This window comes from Acyrthosiphon pisum, chromosome A1 (assembly GCF_005508785.2).
Source record: "Acyrthosiphon pisum isolate AL4f chromosome A1, pea_aphid_22Mar2018_4r6ur, whole genome shotgun sequence".
NCBI classification, from domain to species: Eukaryota; Metazoa; Arthropoda; class Insecta; order Hemiptera; family Aphididae; genus Acyrthosiphon; species Acyrthosiphon pisum.
Genome location: NC_042494.1, coordinates 39,144,957 through 39,162,265, shown reverse-complemented (window position 1 = coordinate 39,162,265; position 17,309 = coordinate 39,144,957). Strand labels below are relative to the sequence as shown.

At 27.1% G+C, this 17,309-nt stretch overlaps 1 protein-coding gene across 1 annotated transcript in view; it reads right to left on the bottom strand.

Annotated features, from left to right (window-relative positions):
• Positions 1-17,309, bottom strand: part of LOC100571879 — a 175,609-nt gene that overhangs the window by 38,934 nt on the left and 119,366 nt on the right. Inside the window, exon 2 of the mRNA XM_029487018.1 lies at positions 5,020-5,186. Within this exon, the coding sequence (XP_029342878.1) occupies positions 5,020-5,186 (167 nt within the window). The remainder of the gene's footprint in view (positions 1-5,019; positions 5,187-17,309) is intronic.

Sequence of the window (17,309 nt, the reverse complement as noted above, 5' to 3'; positions counted from 1 at the left end):
AATAAATAGGCCTATGGCCGATGTTAATATCACGGCATGATATTAAGTATAATGTAATAATTTATTTATAAAAAAGGGTATGTTCATTAAATAATATTGCATAATATTTTTGAACATTACGAAAATCACGCAGGTATTATCAATAAAATATATAAATATATTAATTTATAATATAGGCATGCTATGAGAGGCAATTTGAGTGAAAAAAAGTTACCTACCTGTACTTGGAAGGCAATTCGTGTGCTCCCATATATTATAGTAGTATATGTTCAAAGTAAATTTTTATTTTTCATGGTGGTAATCACACCAGGTGACATGTTAATGGGGCAATGTCCTTCTCAAAAATCTTGATTTTACCGTGAGCACATTACAGGGAGATTACACAGTCTTTGTCATCAATTTGTCGTTCAAACATATTTACAATTTACCGTATACATATTATTATCACACATGTTGTCTACAAAAAAATATCTATTTTGGATAAACTTTTGATTTTTTCAAACCTTTTTATAAAAAAGTACTAAAATATTTTTTTCAAGTATTAAAAGAGCACAAATTGTTTTAAACAAAAATGTTATTGATATCTATAATTTTAAGTTTGTATTTATATTGTATACAATATGTTTCACGTATAATAATATAAACTAATGCTAAAATATTATTTATGCAATATTTTGTGTACTTTTATCACTTGGAAAAGTTATTTCAGTTTTGTGGTTTGAAAAAATCAAAAGTTTACATAAGATAAACGTTTTTTATACTTTATAGACAATATATAATATATGATGATATTATGTATACAGTATGCATTTTTCTGTGAGTGAAAAATTGACGGTCAAAGACTGAGTAATCTCCCAGTAATGTGTATACGAAAAATAAAGATTTTTGAGTAGAAAATTCCCGCTTGAATATTGTGTGATTACCATGGTAACAAATGAAAATGGGCTGTGAACATACAAATATATAGGTAAGTACTTACTAATCATGTTAAAAATATAAAATTATAAATAAAAGCTTCATAATATCATTACTATAAATTAGTTTTGAAACGTCATCGTATTCTTTAATAATGATTATACTTACCTATTTTGACGTATATATTATTATCGTGTGAGCTTTGTTATTAATTTCTGAATAACAATCACTACAACAACAACAATAAAGTATAACATTGAGATTAAACTCGGTGTTCGAGTTTCCTTAAGATTTCGTAGTAAACGATAAATGTATAATATCATACTACTACTGTATAAGTTAAATTTCTCGTTTTAACAACTAAAGTATTAAATATATATTGTACACACAACACCATATATAGGATTTGTTTACTTTCTTCAGAACTTAGAAGTAAAGTTTTTATAATGTAATACAAAATCTATAGTAAATATAACTATTATAATATGTACCTATGTTATACATTTGTCACTGAAAATTATTATATTATACGTAAAGTCGATAAGCATTAATTTCCTATATTACCTATATTTGAAAATTACATAATAACAACTAACATTATTATTTTTAATTTAAAAGACTAATTTTGTCAAAATTAAAACACCAACACAAACATTTTGCACATTTATTTTCGTTTTGTTATTTTTTTTTTAATGGTGTAATACTAACCTATGAAGAACCTTGAAATAAATGTTCAAGCTTTAACTATTTGCACTGAAAATACATTAAACTGCATCAAATAATTTGCCAATTTTCATGATTTTTTAGACGAATTATGTTGAAATTCAAAGTTCAAATGCTTCTAAAAATAATTGTGTCTATGTATTTCAATATTTTTAAATAGCTATAAGTACAACTTAAGAGGAATCCTGTATTATGTTTCCATGAAAAATACTTAATCAATATTTATAGAAATAAAAACTATTAAACTCGAAAATTTCAAATGTCTATAACTTAATCAGGTATAATGTATAACTTTACTGTAGTGTAAATAGCTTAAAATATTTACATATCATATCAATTATAAAATATCTACTTTTGTTATGTGGTTAGAATATTTACAACAGCCTTACAATTTCTTAAAATATCATTGTAACTTCAACTTATAAATTTATAACTTAAGTAGGTAGATACCTCCTATAACAGAAAAATGACATTAAAATATATATATTAATTTTTTGTATTCCCGGGAACAATCACGTAACTACTTGGGATTTCTAGGGAACGTTCTTGGGAATCTCCAGAAGTGCCAACCTTAAATGTAGTAGAAAATTATTTCTATACAAAATTTTTCCAGAGGATTTTATATTACATATTACATTTTCATTAGGTTTTCATTCTTTCTTATTTGGAATTTTTTCCTTTAGCTGTCTTGAATTTTTACTTGTCGCTACGTCTGTAAGAAACATGATTTATGACTAGTAAAGATTTTATACTAAATATTTTCTTGCTTTGCTTCATAACGTACACGGGAATGGTTTGCATTCCTATTTTAAAAGAGAAATAAATGAGGTTTTTATAAAGGAATTTGTTCTTATATTTCAATTATTCCATTACCTTTTTTTTTACTACAGTAAAAAAAAATTAGGGTAATAACAAAATAGTATCACATAAATATGTTCTATAAGCCTTCCTGGTGCGACAAGAGGTTCATAACATCCTTTCCCAAAATAGTGACTAACATTTTGCTGAAACAATTTACATTGATGATTATGATTTTCAAGAAAACAATTTATCATTGTTTATGGAATCATAAAAACTCAATTGTAAAATATTTGTATTTACATTATCACTATTAATTCCATTTCCATGCACTATAAGTATAGTTAGTATATAATATTCAAATATTAATATATTATATAATGATATATTTTTTGATCTTTAGGCATAACGTTTAATAATACATTTCTGAAGTATGATCATATTATTAAGTAGGTATAGTAATTTTTATTTTGCTTTTTACTTAATAATGTTTATATATTGGAAGTAAAAAAGGTGGGTAAGTGGGTGTCACTCTGATGTACAGTAGATTACAAGTGGGTCACTGTAATGGATAGCGTTAAATTTGAATTAAATTATATAATATCATTGTATACGAAAAACGATTCTGAGCGAAGATGGTCAGTCAGTCTATGATATTATATGAGTAAGAATATTGATATTATTGTGAATAAAGTAACTTAATTATCTATTTACCTGGAACATTGTTTTAAATTTTCAATCCTTAGGTATTAAAGTTGAACATTATATACCTAAGTTTTAACTAGAAAATCATTTTTAAATTTTAGATTTGATAAATTTTACAAAATTTGAACTTTAAATGCTTTATAAAAAAATTTGTGCTAATGTATTTTTAATATTTTCAACTGCTATTGTAACAATGGGTATATCAGGAGCATTGTATTCAATTTTCACGCTTTTTGACCCAACAGATAAAACTTAATTGATATATTTTGTAGAAAAAAAAACTAAAAAATTGGAAAATTGAAAAGTCCGTAAACAGCTCAAAACAAGTCAAAGTATTTTTAAAATGTTATCGAATAGGTATAAGAATTGATAAAATTAACATAATATTATGGTATAAATTTCAAGTACCTACAGTTATTCGTTTTTGAATTAAAATAAAATAAGAAAATCGCTACACGAGAAATTGAGTGAATATACAATGCTGTAAAAATATGAACTTCAAACTCTCATAAAAATTTTATTTTATTTTCTTGTAGACATTTTTTGATAAACGTAGACAAACTTATGATGAATTTTGTATTACTATTAAATTATAATTTGTTTTATAGTTAGACTAAGATAACCGATTTTGTGTAAAAATTCCCGTTTTTCCTTAATTTTTATGTGGTTTTTCACGGTGATTTTGAAAACCACTGAGAATTTAAATATATAACCTCCTGAATGTAACAACTAGACTCATTTTCCCATCAAAAAATATACTGTTGAAGAAAATCGAAGCAGTTTTACTGCCCTAAACGGTGATGACATACACAAAAAAATAACACATCATTGTAAAATCAATACATTCATTGCTCTGCTCAAAATCTAAAATTAGACAAATCTATCTAATCTTATTATAAAAAGATAAGACTGTAATATATTTATCAAGTTTTAAATTTTTAAATTTGAGATGGACAACATTCCATGATGTTAAACGATGTTTAACATTATCAATATCATGTGATTTCATGTTCACACGAACGTATTTCATCAAACGTTGTGTTCTATTCTTGAAGCAATAATAATTATGTAATAATATTTCAATGCAGCGTTTGTTGTTGGAAAATGTAAAATGTATACAGTACTTCTCCCTTCTCATATGGTATAAATGTATAATATAACAGTATTATGACGATACTGAGTTCAGCAATTCACCCACTTCATAGATAATTGCTTTGCAACACTGGGATATTTGACATTTATCACAATGACTTATAAAACTTATTATTTGTTCGTATTTACCTATATGCAAGAATATACAAATGTATACGATTCAATTAATGAACAATATATTGTATCTCACAAGTGTCAAATCTGTTCAAAAGAAAGTATGAACTTTCATTTTGATTAAATTAAAATTTGGTTGTTATTATCATCAATTTAATGGGGTACATTGTTTAGTCATATACAATTTTCAGATATACAATAAAATGCATATTACTTTGCATTATAATTAGAGTTTGTAAATACGGAATGGATACATAGTTTTGTCACACTGTATAAGTCAAATGCAAACCTTAGTATTGTAATAGTATAAAAAATAAAATATTATCTACGGTTCTTTTTTGGTACAATCGACAAATCAGAAAATATATATGATATAGGAAAGAGGTAGACGGTTTATAAAATAACTTTGTATTTTTCTTGGTGTTCATAATATGATTATTATATATTATGAGAACATATTTGCTCGTTTGTTTTCATACTCTGAAACGTTTCTCAAAGTCTAAACTAATACCACTGGTTATTATTAATATTATTATTTTTTATTTGATCGAAGCTTTCTTAAGATTTAATTTCTTAAAAATTTTAGGATACAAGGAAATTCACTACGCTTACCCTCTCATCTGAGGTATGAGTAATTGACTTGTGTGTTTGCATGTATCCACGCATCCTCTTCGCAACTTTCGGATCTTTTCCCTTGTTTCCGGAGAATCTCTAGCCGTACCGATGTGCACCAGTAGTTCCCGAAACTGAGCCACTTGGCTATTGATTTCGACCACCAACTGTAAGTAGAACAATTTAGTAAGTAGAGAAAATTTTAATCGGTTGAAATGTATTTTGATAAACGCATATTACTATCGATGTGGTGAAATTAAATTGGAGTTATAATACAGTAAAATCCATTTAAGTAATTTTAAACGCCAAAGTTTGATAAGTGATAATTTATCTTAAAGAGTATTCCAAAATATTAAACATGTGTACAAATTAATATAGCGTTAGCCAGGTATAATAATATAATTATATATCAAGTTGAATCAAGATGTTTAACCCCATTTTTTCTTTTAGTTATGAATTTATTCAAATTTTAGTTTTTGGAATTTTTAAATATACTTAAAGACCATATTTTAAAATCTTTGAGATTTTTTATACTACCTAAGGAGTGTCCTATGGGGTATAATATGGGTAGGTAAATATTCATACATTTTCCAATTTAAATGCATTTTTGTTTTTAATGATTCATTAAAAGATTATAAAAAATATTATAATAGGACAACGGAGCTGTTTTATTTACAATGTTTGAACGTATAAAAGTTCTTGAAAGTCGTGATGTCCAACTTTTCATGTAATGATAAGTAAATAATAATTATATTCTACAGTGTGCGAGTGAAATAAACAAGACTGGATACTTGTTGTCTTAACACTTTGCATTGTATACTATTATAAAGAAAAATAAATAAATTGACTAAATATGCTTCGAAGACAAAATGTTATTTATGTTTTAGGTATAAAATACAAATATAAATTGTACATTTATGAATGCATGTTGATAAAAACTTGATTCGAGTAAAACGATTTAATTTTTTATTAAATCATTGAATAATGAATATATTAAACTTTAAAACAAACTTTAGTAGGTGGTTTATTTAATTTTTAAAACATATTATAAACATTACAATATTAATATAAAACATATAGTAGGTAACTATAATAACATATTTATATTCTAATAATATGCTATGTAAATTGTTTATTATGTCAATAATATTTTACAACATCTGTTAGATACATTTCCATTTTTCAATAAATGTATTGTTATGACAACAAATTGAATTTTTGAATTAATTTAACTAATTTTGCAATCTGTATGCAAACCATGGTAATATGTCTGCATATCAGTTTCACACATACTCCGATTACAGCTGATGGTTTTGCTATCAGCTGGAATACTTAAAATACATTATCCGATTGAAATATATTATATTATACGACTATGAAGTGCCTGTGACCTAATCGAATCAAACATTTTGATCAAATATTTTTTTTGGTACCGTTGTTCTGTTATTTGCGAACTGAACAAAAATATGTTACCTACTAGTTTAAATTTTTATTATAATATACGTTTACAGTACCTATAGTATATTTCTGAATGTAACTTAGCCAAGTAAGTGGTATGTCTATATAAACAATAGGTACTGCCTTCGTTAATATTGACACAACTATATGTTTAACTCTTTAAGGCATCCATGATATAAATTTACGGAAATAATATGTAATAGCAATATGAGTTATATAAAACAAAACATTTTTGTACCCATAAATTAACTTTAAACCATCTTCAGTAATTACATTGTACTTATTGGTAGATTTAGGATAGTTACTGATCAGAATATATATTATAATTATGTAAACTTTTTATTCTGGGTTTGAACGCAGGATAGAAATAAATAATACACCGAAACGAAAATTCTGTATTAATAACACATAAGTAATATGTACACTTACGTTGGCCGATAATTGTTCCTTTAGATAAATAGGAACCAACAACATTCATTCAATGATAAATAAGTGCTGACTTTGTAAAAAAAAAATAATAATTATATATTTACCTATTATAATTTAAATTATAGTTATTCCTAACTATTGACAACAATAATATGTTCACAGATCACAACAAAGCACTTACTACAAATTTCTAATTATTCATATATTATTATTTATTACGATGCAGGTGCATTTTTTTTCTATTTAAAAGTATCCTAAATTAAAATTTTAAGTTTGTATGTTTAACTCAACATCACCCGATATACATGGGTAAATCACCAAGTATGCTAACCCCCCTTTTTTCTCCATTAACTCAGTTATTCAATATCTGTTTTTGGAATTTTTAAATACACTATTTAATATCATATTTTTAAATTCTAGAAATTATTTTTGTGCTATTTAAGGAGTGTCCTAGGAACAGTTTTCTGATTAGATAAGTATTTTTTTATCTAGATAAAGATAAAGATAATGAAACTCAAATGTATCTAGATAGAGATAAAAGATAACTTAACTCATATTTATCTAGATAAAGATAAAGATAAATACTTTTTTATCTAGATAAAAAAAGATACAATTATTTTTTAAATAGTTATAAATTTTGGTATATTTTAGTTGGGCACTAGGAACATAATAATAATAATAATGATATAAATAAAAATAATTACATTATTTATAAACCGTAAACATTGTTTGAGAATCTGTATAAATATTTAAAAAAATTAGTACGATTTCGCGATTTTTATCAATAAAAATGTATCTAGATGAATTTACTTAGATTAGGTAGTAAAAAAAGTATCTAAGATGAACGTTTAGATACCTTGTAACTATTTATCTAGATAAGAGAAAAGATGAACAAATAATTATCTAGATATTCATCTAGATAAATTTATCTAGATAAGTCCGAACACTGCCTAGGACACAGCTGTGGAGATACAAACTTCTGTTTTTTAAATGAGAACACCCCTTTTCAACTGTCAATCATACAGTGGATAGTTTATCTGAAATTTGTTACGTATCAGAATTAAAAATCGTAAGAAAAGTGTTTAGTTATTCAACTTTGCCACTAGTTCTTGGATGGGTGATCACCTGGGTTCGTAGTGCGTAAAAACTTTGCTGCACATACACGTGTTTCTAACTGTCCCAACCCTACTGTACTAACTTACCAACCTTACAGACTAATAAACACAGTCGTCGAAGCCTTAAACTTAATAAAAAAACAAACATTTTAACTACTAAGAAGCTACTCAATCGAAAAAAAAATTATCCACTAAATAATTTACAGTAAAAAGGGGGTTATCATTTGAAAGCAGAAGTTTTTATCACAACAGGATACTCACATTAGTACGAAAATATTAATTTTTAAAGAAAAAAATGGGGATGAGCATACTTGATGAATCATCCTGCATATACATACTATGTTAAAATATTAACAATACGAAATTGTAATAATAATAAATATATAATGTGAATTCAATTAATGGTGATGAGTGCATTAGCATTGTACGGAATCAATTGCTTTATACTTTTATAGTGTTCCAAACTTATAATTAAATATTTACACTAATACATTATTTATTATTATTATATGCTTAGAAAGGCATATGAATGGTTCAAATCATACAATTCTAAAATGGAGGAGATTACATGAGAACTTACAGTAATCCTCACCATTTTTTCGACTTAAAATTTGAATGACCCTGTATATAGATAGACAATGATATATTATATGCATCCAGTTAAGTTATCTTATTAAATATATAAATACATCCAACTTAGCATTAATCTGACAGTGAAAAATCTTTATTAATTTACTTATTTTTGGATTGATTATGGATTAAATACTATGTTCACTCTTTTTTTTTTTAAATTTAATTTTAGAACAGTAATACCATTTCCGCTTTTGTTTTTTTATCTGTTTATGACTTATGTCCTTAATAGTTTTAAGTCAATTATTTTTTTTTAAGTTTGTTTTAACAAAATGCATAATGAATTAAAATAGGTACCTCCATTTATTTATTTTAATAAACTAATTTTTATTATTTTATTGCAATAGAGACATCAAACAAATTGTAAATATTGATTAACACAATTTGGTTGAAGTTTTATTTGAGTACAATTTATTGTACTTAAATTCTAAAAATTTAATTTTGTTTATGTTTTATTGAAAAAATAGGACTAATTTAATCAGTGATTGTACGAACTAACAGAAGACAGTTAAGAATACATTAAAATACATATCTGAAGAAAAATATAACTATTATTTGTTAAGACAAATCAGATCTTTTATAATTATTATTAAATAATAAAGATTACAGACATAACATAATTTATTTAAACAATAAAAGTATGATATGAAACAAAAAAAAAAAGTATCAAATATTATGACCATTCGCACTAATAAGGTAAAAATAAAAAATAGATTTGAAAAAAGTGGTGTGGCAAAAATAATAAACTGCTAGAGTGAGACAAATTGATTGCGGGGATTAACAAAAAAAAAAAAAGGTTTCTTTTAAATCGATTTTTCCACGTCAAATTGAGTCAAGTTGAGTCTGTTCAAGACCGCTGAACGAATATTCCTAGATTGCACTAGGACGTATAAATGTGATACAGGTAAACGTGAAAAAGATCTTCCACGAGATTTCTATGTACAACCACACGTTTCAAAGTTAATCATAATCATAATTAAGTTTATTTAACGTGAGAAAATCGTATATTGTTTTATACCGTTTCGTGATTAGAATGGTTTATTCTGCACTCATTTGTTTTTTTTTTTTTTTTTTGGCCACTTGTTTATATAACAGAGATAATAAAACCGGTACATACAAAAATACGTTACGGTCAGAAGATAAGTAAACAAAGTCATATATTCTATACAGAGTTGTGATACATTATATATGAAATATATATATACACATAATATATTAGTATTGGCTGATAAAATAACAGCGAGTCGAAAAGTCGAATTCGCAAACGGTCAGAAGGACTGAAATAATTTCATTGTACGGCGTGGTGTGTGTTTGACGCGCACCTGGAAACGACCATTCCCAGACCAGCCACGGTGTATATATCTTTGCTCACAATATTGTCAATGAGAAACCCTTTTCAGTCTTATTGAAATTGATTGTTGTCCGGTGACCTAGCTTTTTTTGTACGTCACATTCCGCCTTAAGAATTTACAGACAGCGTTGAAATAAAGTTTCAATAAACAATATAAACACAGAATATGACATCTTATTGTATATAGGTAGGTGTATTGGAATATTATGGGCGGTGTATGTTTTCAAATATTATCGTTGGAGATATTATAATTATGTATGAACATCATGTGAAAAAATGTAAGATGACGGTATGAACGTCTTTGTTACCTTAGAAACTAAAAAACCACTTAATCATTTTTCATTGATTTGTTAGGACTTTTAAAATATGTGATCCAATGCTTTTTTTCTAAACATAAAATTATTAAAAAAAAAATCATTCCATGCTTTGTCTGGTATTTTTTACTCGAAACTCTCATTTTTTGCGGTGCGACACACGATATTGGATATTTGGATGTATAGATACAGATAAAATACGTCAGATAGAGCACAATGAGTACATACACGCAAAAAAAAGAGAGAAAGATATATAGGTTGTGAAATCCGTGTGCTTCTCGTCTTATATACCGCAGAACATTTAAAATCCATCTTAAACATTTGTTATTATTCGAGAGGGAATAGAGATGTTGGTACTTACTCAATATCTTTCTGTGAATTTCTTTGTTTGGGTGACAGAGAAGGTGAATTTATAGGTATCTGTGTCAAAATAATTTTGTTTCATTAAAAAAAGTGGTAGGATAGTTTGAAATAAGTACTTAAATCGTCATACACAACATACCTGCCCTAATAAAACCATTTATAAAAAAAATTATTTTTGTCAATTTACATTTCAACTGCAAATATATAAATTTTAAATGTTTTTTTTACTGTTAATATAATTATTATATAATTATCTATAATTTTATCTATTATAAAATGATGATAGGAACAAAATTGAAAACTTTGACACTGTTTTTATTTAAGTTTATATGTTTTGTAATGTATCAACGTAAACAATGATCATCGCTGGTTAAGTTAACTAATAATAATAGCGTGGTAAACACGAGAAACGATAACGATTGATATTAATTTTTTTTATTAATTAACCAGCGGTAACTTAGGCCATTTGGTGGTTTTTACTGTGTGGGAGGGTACTGTAGGTTTTTAAACACGTTTACACAGTTTGGCAGATTTTTTAGTGGGCACCCGTAGGTATCTGTCATGCCCGGGTGGGGGATGGTGGCACTTCACTCCGGACACCGTGACTTGCCTGAAGAAAAATGCTACCCGCGGCCGAGGTTTTGAACCGGCGTTGGTGCGCGTCGCAACCAACGCCTTTGATATTAATTATTAATGCATTGAACCAGATCTAATTCTGACGATCCTTTTACTATATATTTATTACGTTATTTTTGCTACATTATACCTACGGTGCTGACATGCAGGATTATAATATTATTTTAAACTAGGTATAATATACATCTGTGCCGACCGATGGTAATATACAGGTAGGTAATAGGCATTTCATTATGATTTATGATTCAAAGTATTTAGTTGATCGACCAAGAAATGTAATTAAATTAACGCTATATGTAGTTATTAGCCCTATGATAATAAATAATAATAATATAGTATACAATTTGTGATACTTTAATAATCTATATACCTATTATTATATATTTTTGAAATACTAGGTATAGGCATGTATATATATATATGTATACATATATTTTAATTTAAACTTATAGCCTTCGATGTCTGTGGCCATTAGTAGCCTTCAACAATACGTATAACGTATACAGTTCATAATACAGTATAGTTAAGCTATTAAATTAAACCATACTATACGGTTTGATATGACGATATCTATAAAGAATTGAATTACATTGGCTTCAATATTCTCGCCAAGTGCTTGCTCCCGGGAGCCTGGTGGTAATAATTGTTGTTGGTTTTTTTTTTTTTGGTTAAGGCTTCAACTGCTAGGGTTATTAGCCTATGGTACTGTAGGGGAGGGTACTATAGTTTGTTTACACGTGTGTGTTGGTTTTGGCAGAATTTTTGATTTGGACACCCGTAGGTATCTGCCATGCCCGGGTGGACACCGTGACTTGCCCGAAGAAAAATGCCACCCAGTGTCCGAGAATCGAACCGGCGACGGCAGTGCCGCAACCGACGCCTTAGACAGCTCGGCCACTTCGTCCCTCTGTTGTTGGTTTATCTTTTAGCTTTCGATGATGAATTATCGATATTCGATAATATTGTCAATGTTTGATATTTATTTGAGTTTTTCAATTTTTACATATTTTTTCACGAAGAAAATTAACATTACAGAGTTTTTAATATTTATTTTAATTCATTTGGTCAAATATTTGGTTCTTGCCAAATATGAATTGTTTTAAAATTACCTAATCCTAAAGCATAAACTATTTGATTAATTCACCAAATACGTGTCAAATACACCGATAAGACTGGAGGAAAAATGTATTAATATGTTTGTTTAATCAATACAATAATTTAGAATTAATTCTATGAATTAGTATTTATCCACAATAAAGTATCTATTTTTAATGTATGGACTCGGTGTTTCATCAGGTATAAAATAAAAAAAAGTTATAATTTTGAGATACGTAATAAAATATAATGTCACGTATTTTTATTTTTGAGAAATGTTGAAGCTGATTTCAATTTATATATGTTTTACATTTTGATATAATAGAATGATTGTATTTAACGAATCCAGACAATGTTGAGTCTTTGTCCTGATTGATACAATATTAGTTCGTAGAAATGATTTCCTGAATGTATAATATATAAGTCATTCCTATTTTATTTTTCGATCATATTTCAAAACGAAAGTCAACTTGAAAAATATAAATATACTGGAACGACTAAGTTTAATATTTTACTTTGTTCAATCTGCTTCCGTTTATGTTTTGATGAAATAATTCAACTGCCATGGAATATATTGTATAGAACATCCTATAAAATATATCCTGTACTAACAATTTTTAAAGTAGGTATATTATAAGATATAAACCCAGAGTTGTAAAAGATGTCCTTTAAAATCGTAAAATAATATAGGTAACAGAAGTAAGATCAAAAAGCAAATATCTATATTTTCCATATTCAAAGTAAATATGGCTGAATATAGTAAAAATATAAGGTATAAAAATGAAATCAGTTATTTTTCAATCACGAAATACATCACACACTAAAATTGGTTGTTGAAAAATAAAAATTACATCTCAAGTTCTTAAGAATTAATTAATATCCAACTAACAATATTATTACTACAAGGCCTAAATCAAAAAACTACAAATCAATAACTTTTTTAAATATTACTCTAAATATTTAGAATTTAAATTATTGAAATTAATACAATAAATAATTAATACTTCCATAAAAAAAAGTGAGTACCTACTAATGTATATTTTATAAATAATTCTCCAAATTCCTGCATTAATTTCGATTAAATCTGTCAAAAATATTATTAGATCAAAGAAAGTGCGTGTGTAGGGTAGAAATATTTCTTCGATACCTTGGAATGGTTTATGACTTTATACCTATAGCCTATTATAGTTTTGAATAAATAAACACATAAATGTTAAATCATTTATTATATAATAATATTTATAATATTACTTACTTCGCTCACTAACTAACCTAGGTAAGGTCCCCCAATTTTGTTTTCTCTGGTCCTGGAATCTGGATGAAAATATACATCGTTTGAGATTTTCAGAACAAGTTTTGCACTGACGTTCTGTTAACTCTCAAGTATGGCATAGATGTAGTCCGATGACTTTTATTTTAACATTGCTATCTATTTATTAATTGTTAAATTTCTCATACGATGATTTAGGTAATTAGGAAATATAATAATAATAAATCATCTGTTTTTGTTCTGGCATTTTAGTATTATAGAATTTGTCACAAATAACCGCATGTAAACCGATAACTAGACTCTAAAAACGGCTCTCAACATGATTATTTTTATTAAAAAAAAATACACCTGATATGCATCGGGGCCATTTCCAGGTAAAACTACACCAGTGAAGAAGACTGATAAATAGACATTTAAACACAGCTTTCAATTTTACTCTATTTGTTACACATAGGACCATACTAGGACCCCACACCCCATCCACCGCAGGTGGAGGGCCCAATAAACACTGATTTGCACTACATAAAAAATCCCTTACATGCCTCCAGAGTGCCTAGTAATCCCAGCTACTAACATGAAAATACTTATTTTCTCCTAAGAAGACATATATTAATTTATTATTAATTCGATCGTTGTTTATACTTTAGCACGGCAGCGATGGATAATTCCACTTGTATATATTAGTAATTTATTCTAGTGATAATATTATTATAAATACTATTTGAGAAATTCAAATAATACCCCATCTTACATAATATTATTTTACTTCAGATATTTTATTAAAATTATTGTGATATAATTGTTACCTACACATATGTGGATTAAGGATATCATCATAATCAATTTTTATACGAAATGATAAATATTAAAATATTGGGATAGTTCTAAGCACACTTAATTTTTAAATAATGTTATCTTTCCTAGTACTAATAGTGAGACGTTTTTGGAATTCAACTTTTTAATACACCATTTTATTTTCTCTTCTAATATTGAATACAGAAGGAGTGAACACAGTGATTTTCAGTCAACAATTTCAAGTATTCAACCTCTACATCCCTACACATTGTGTATTCAACAACTATATCCCTTACATAGTGCTAGGGTGGTAAAAGTTTCCCATTAAAATATCCAATATGTAAAAATGGATTTACCTATTATATGGTAGACTGTAAATTAATTGAATTCATCCAATTTATCATGTTTCAGGAACCTGCTGTATAGTTAAATTTGTACGATAAAATTAAACAAAAATAAATAGTATTTAAATCTGACGTGACGAACAGCAGAGAACAGTTTAAATCCCACTTCCGAGGTTTTAATGTTAAGAGCTGTCTTACCTCCGTGTTTTTAAGATTACCGACTGTCGACGGAACATAGTTGCTTCCATTAATTACTTTTCTTTGGGACGTTTAGCCTGCCTAACATTTATTTATTTATTTTTATTATTGCATCCGCTCTTCATAATTCGATCGCCACTCTAATGTAATTAACTCAAATGAAAATAAAACGTAGAAAATATGAAATATGAAATATAACGTTTCATTATATTTTCAATTTTGTCATTGCGTTCGTTTGGCCTTTGTCTCCAGTAATACTGCACGAATACGATGCCCGTCTGATTGTTGCCAGGTAATTATAACGGAGCCAAACACCGGTATTGCGTAGCCGGTTCACAGTGAACGTCTCCGATCTTTAATAATATTGTCTTTAACGAGTAGATTTGTCTCAGCGTGTAGATAAATCTATCTGCCACTGTAAAAGTGGCTGTGCATTTAGACTAGCAATGTCCACGATGGTCGTTCGATCAGCTCATTAATCACGTCACCAATAGCCATATTACTTTTTTTATGCAGATTTCCAAGTTTACTGATCAGTGAACATTTGTAATCTATCGCAGCATTATTATTGTAAAACACGGACGCGCAATGAAACATTAATTTTCCTCCTTTAGTGGTAAAACAGCGGAACACTTTTGTACTTGTAATGTATTTGAAATGAAATTACGAATTCGTCCCACACAAAATAAAAATTCAATTGTAAGACGTTTGGTCTAAAATTCCAATGAACACTTTTCAAGATGTGTAACGCCGCACATTTTGATTTCATGTCGGGTTAGGTAATGTGATTACCTTCAAACTGCGAATTCAAACACTCAAACGTCATTAATACTTTATATTATTTCAAAAACCAGTAAATAATATATATACACAGTACAATAGTAGGTACATGTTATTGTTTAACATCCAAAAAACAATAATCCATCAATCACGATGCTACAGTATGATTTGTTTTAAAAACATAATACTTTTATGATTTTTAGAAATAAGCAAAGGTCTAGGTGAAAATATTTTTTTTTCAGAAAAATATTTTCTTTGAAAGAGGCCAAGATTAACATTAGAACATTTAAAGTTAATACAATTTCATTTTTCACAAATAGCTTTAAATAAGTAGAGTATATGTATAACATGTTCAGTGGGGCCCATTAACTTCTTGAAGAATAAATAAAAATAAAAAATAAAAATATATTTGTATATACAAAAGAAGAATAAGAAATTAAGAATATTAGTATTTTAGTATGTGGTTCAGGGGCGGTTCTTGAGTAGCCACAAGGGGGGGGGGGGCGAAAATATTTTGCATATACCAACATTATACTTACAATTTGCATTCATATCAAATTTATTTTAGATTCTGAGTGGAACGATGAATGTATTGATTTTACAATGATGTGTTTTTTTTTATTTTTTTATTTTTTAATTTTTAATTTTTTTTTTTTGTGTCTGTGTATACGATAAGTAGTCGAAATAATGCTTCGATTTTCAACTTCAGTATCTTGTTCGATTGGAAAGTGAATATCGGTGGTGCATTGGGAGGTCAAAATTTAAAATTCCCAGTAATTTTCAAAAGCGCCGTGAAAAACAAAAGAAAAATTAAGGAAAAACGGGAATTTTTACGCAAAATCGATTTTTCACAAAATTGAATTTGGTTTTTGGTGTAACTTTAAAATAAATGACCGTAGATACATGAAATTTTCAAAGGTTGTTTATATTTCCATTTTCTATACACGATAACATTTTCAAAATATTTTGTTTTATTTTGAACTGTTTAGAGACATTTTCATTTTCCATTTTTTTTTAGTTTTTTTTTCTAAAAATATCAATTAAATTATATTTGTTGATTAAAAAAGCTTGAAAATTTAATAGAAGGCTCCAAGTATATTGTTTCAAAGGCAGATGAAAAATATTAAAAAAATCCTTATTCACAGTTTTTTTTTTATAAGCATTTAAAGTTCAAAAATTGACAAAATATGGAAAAATCACGAAAATTAGCAAATTATTTTGAGTTAAGAATTCGTAAAAATTTTTCTTTTTAAATCTAAGATTTTAAAATGTAATACAAGATTCCTTATAAGATTATCTACCTTTATCAAACAAAAAATATCTATAAGAAAGTCAAATTAAATTTTTATGATCGTTTGAAATTCAAATTTTTACAACATTGGATATTCACTCGATTTCTCATGTAGCGATTTTCTTATTTTGTTGTAATTTCAAAAACGAATAACTGTAGATACATGAAAATTTTACTGAATGTTTATATTAGTATTTCCTATACACCATACAATTTTGAAA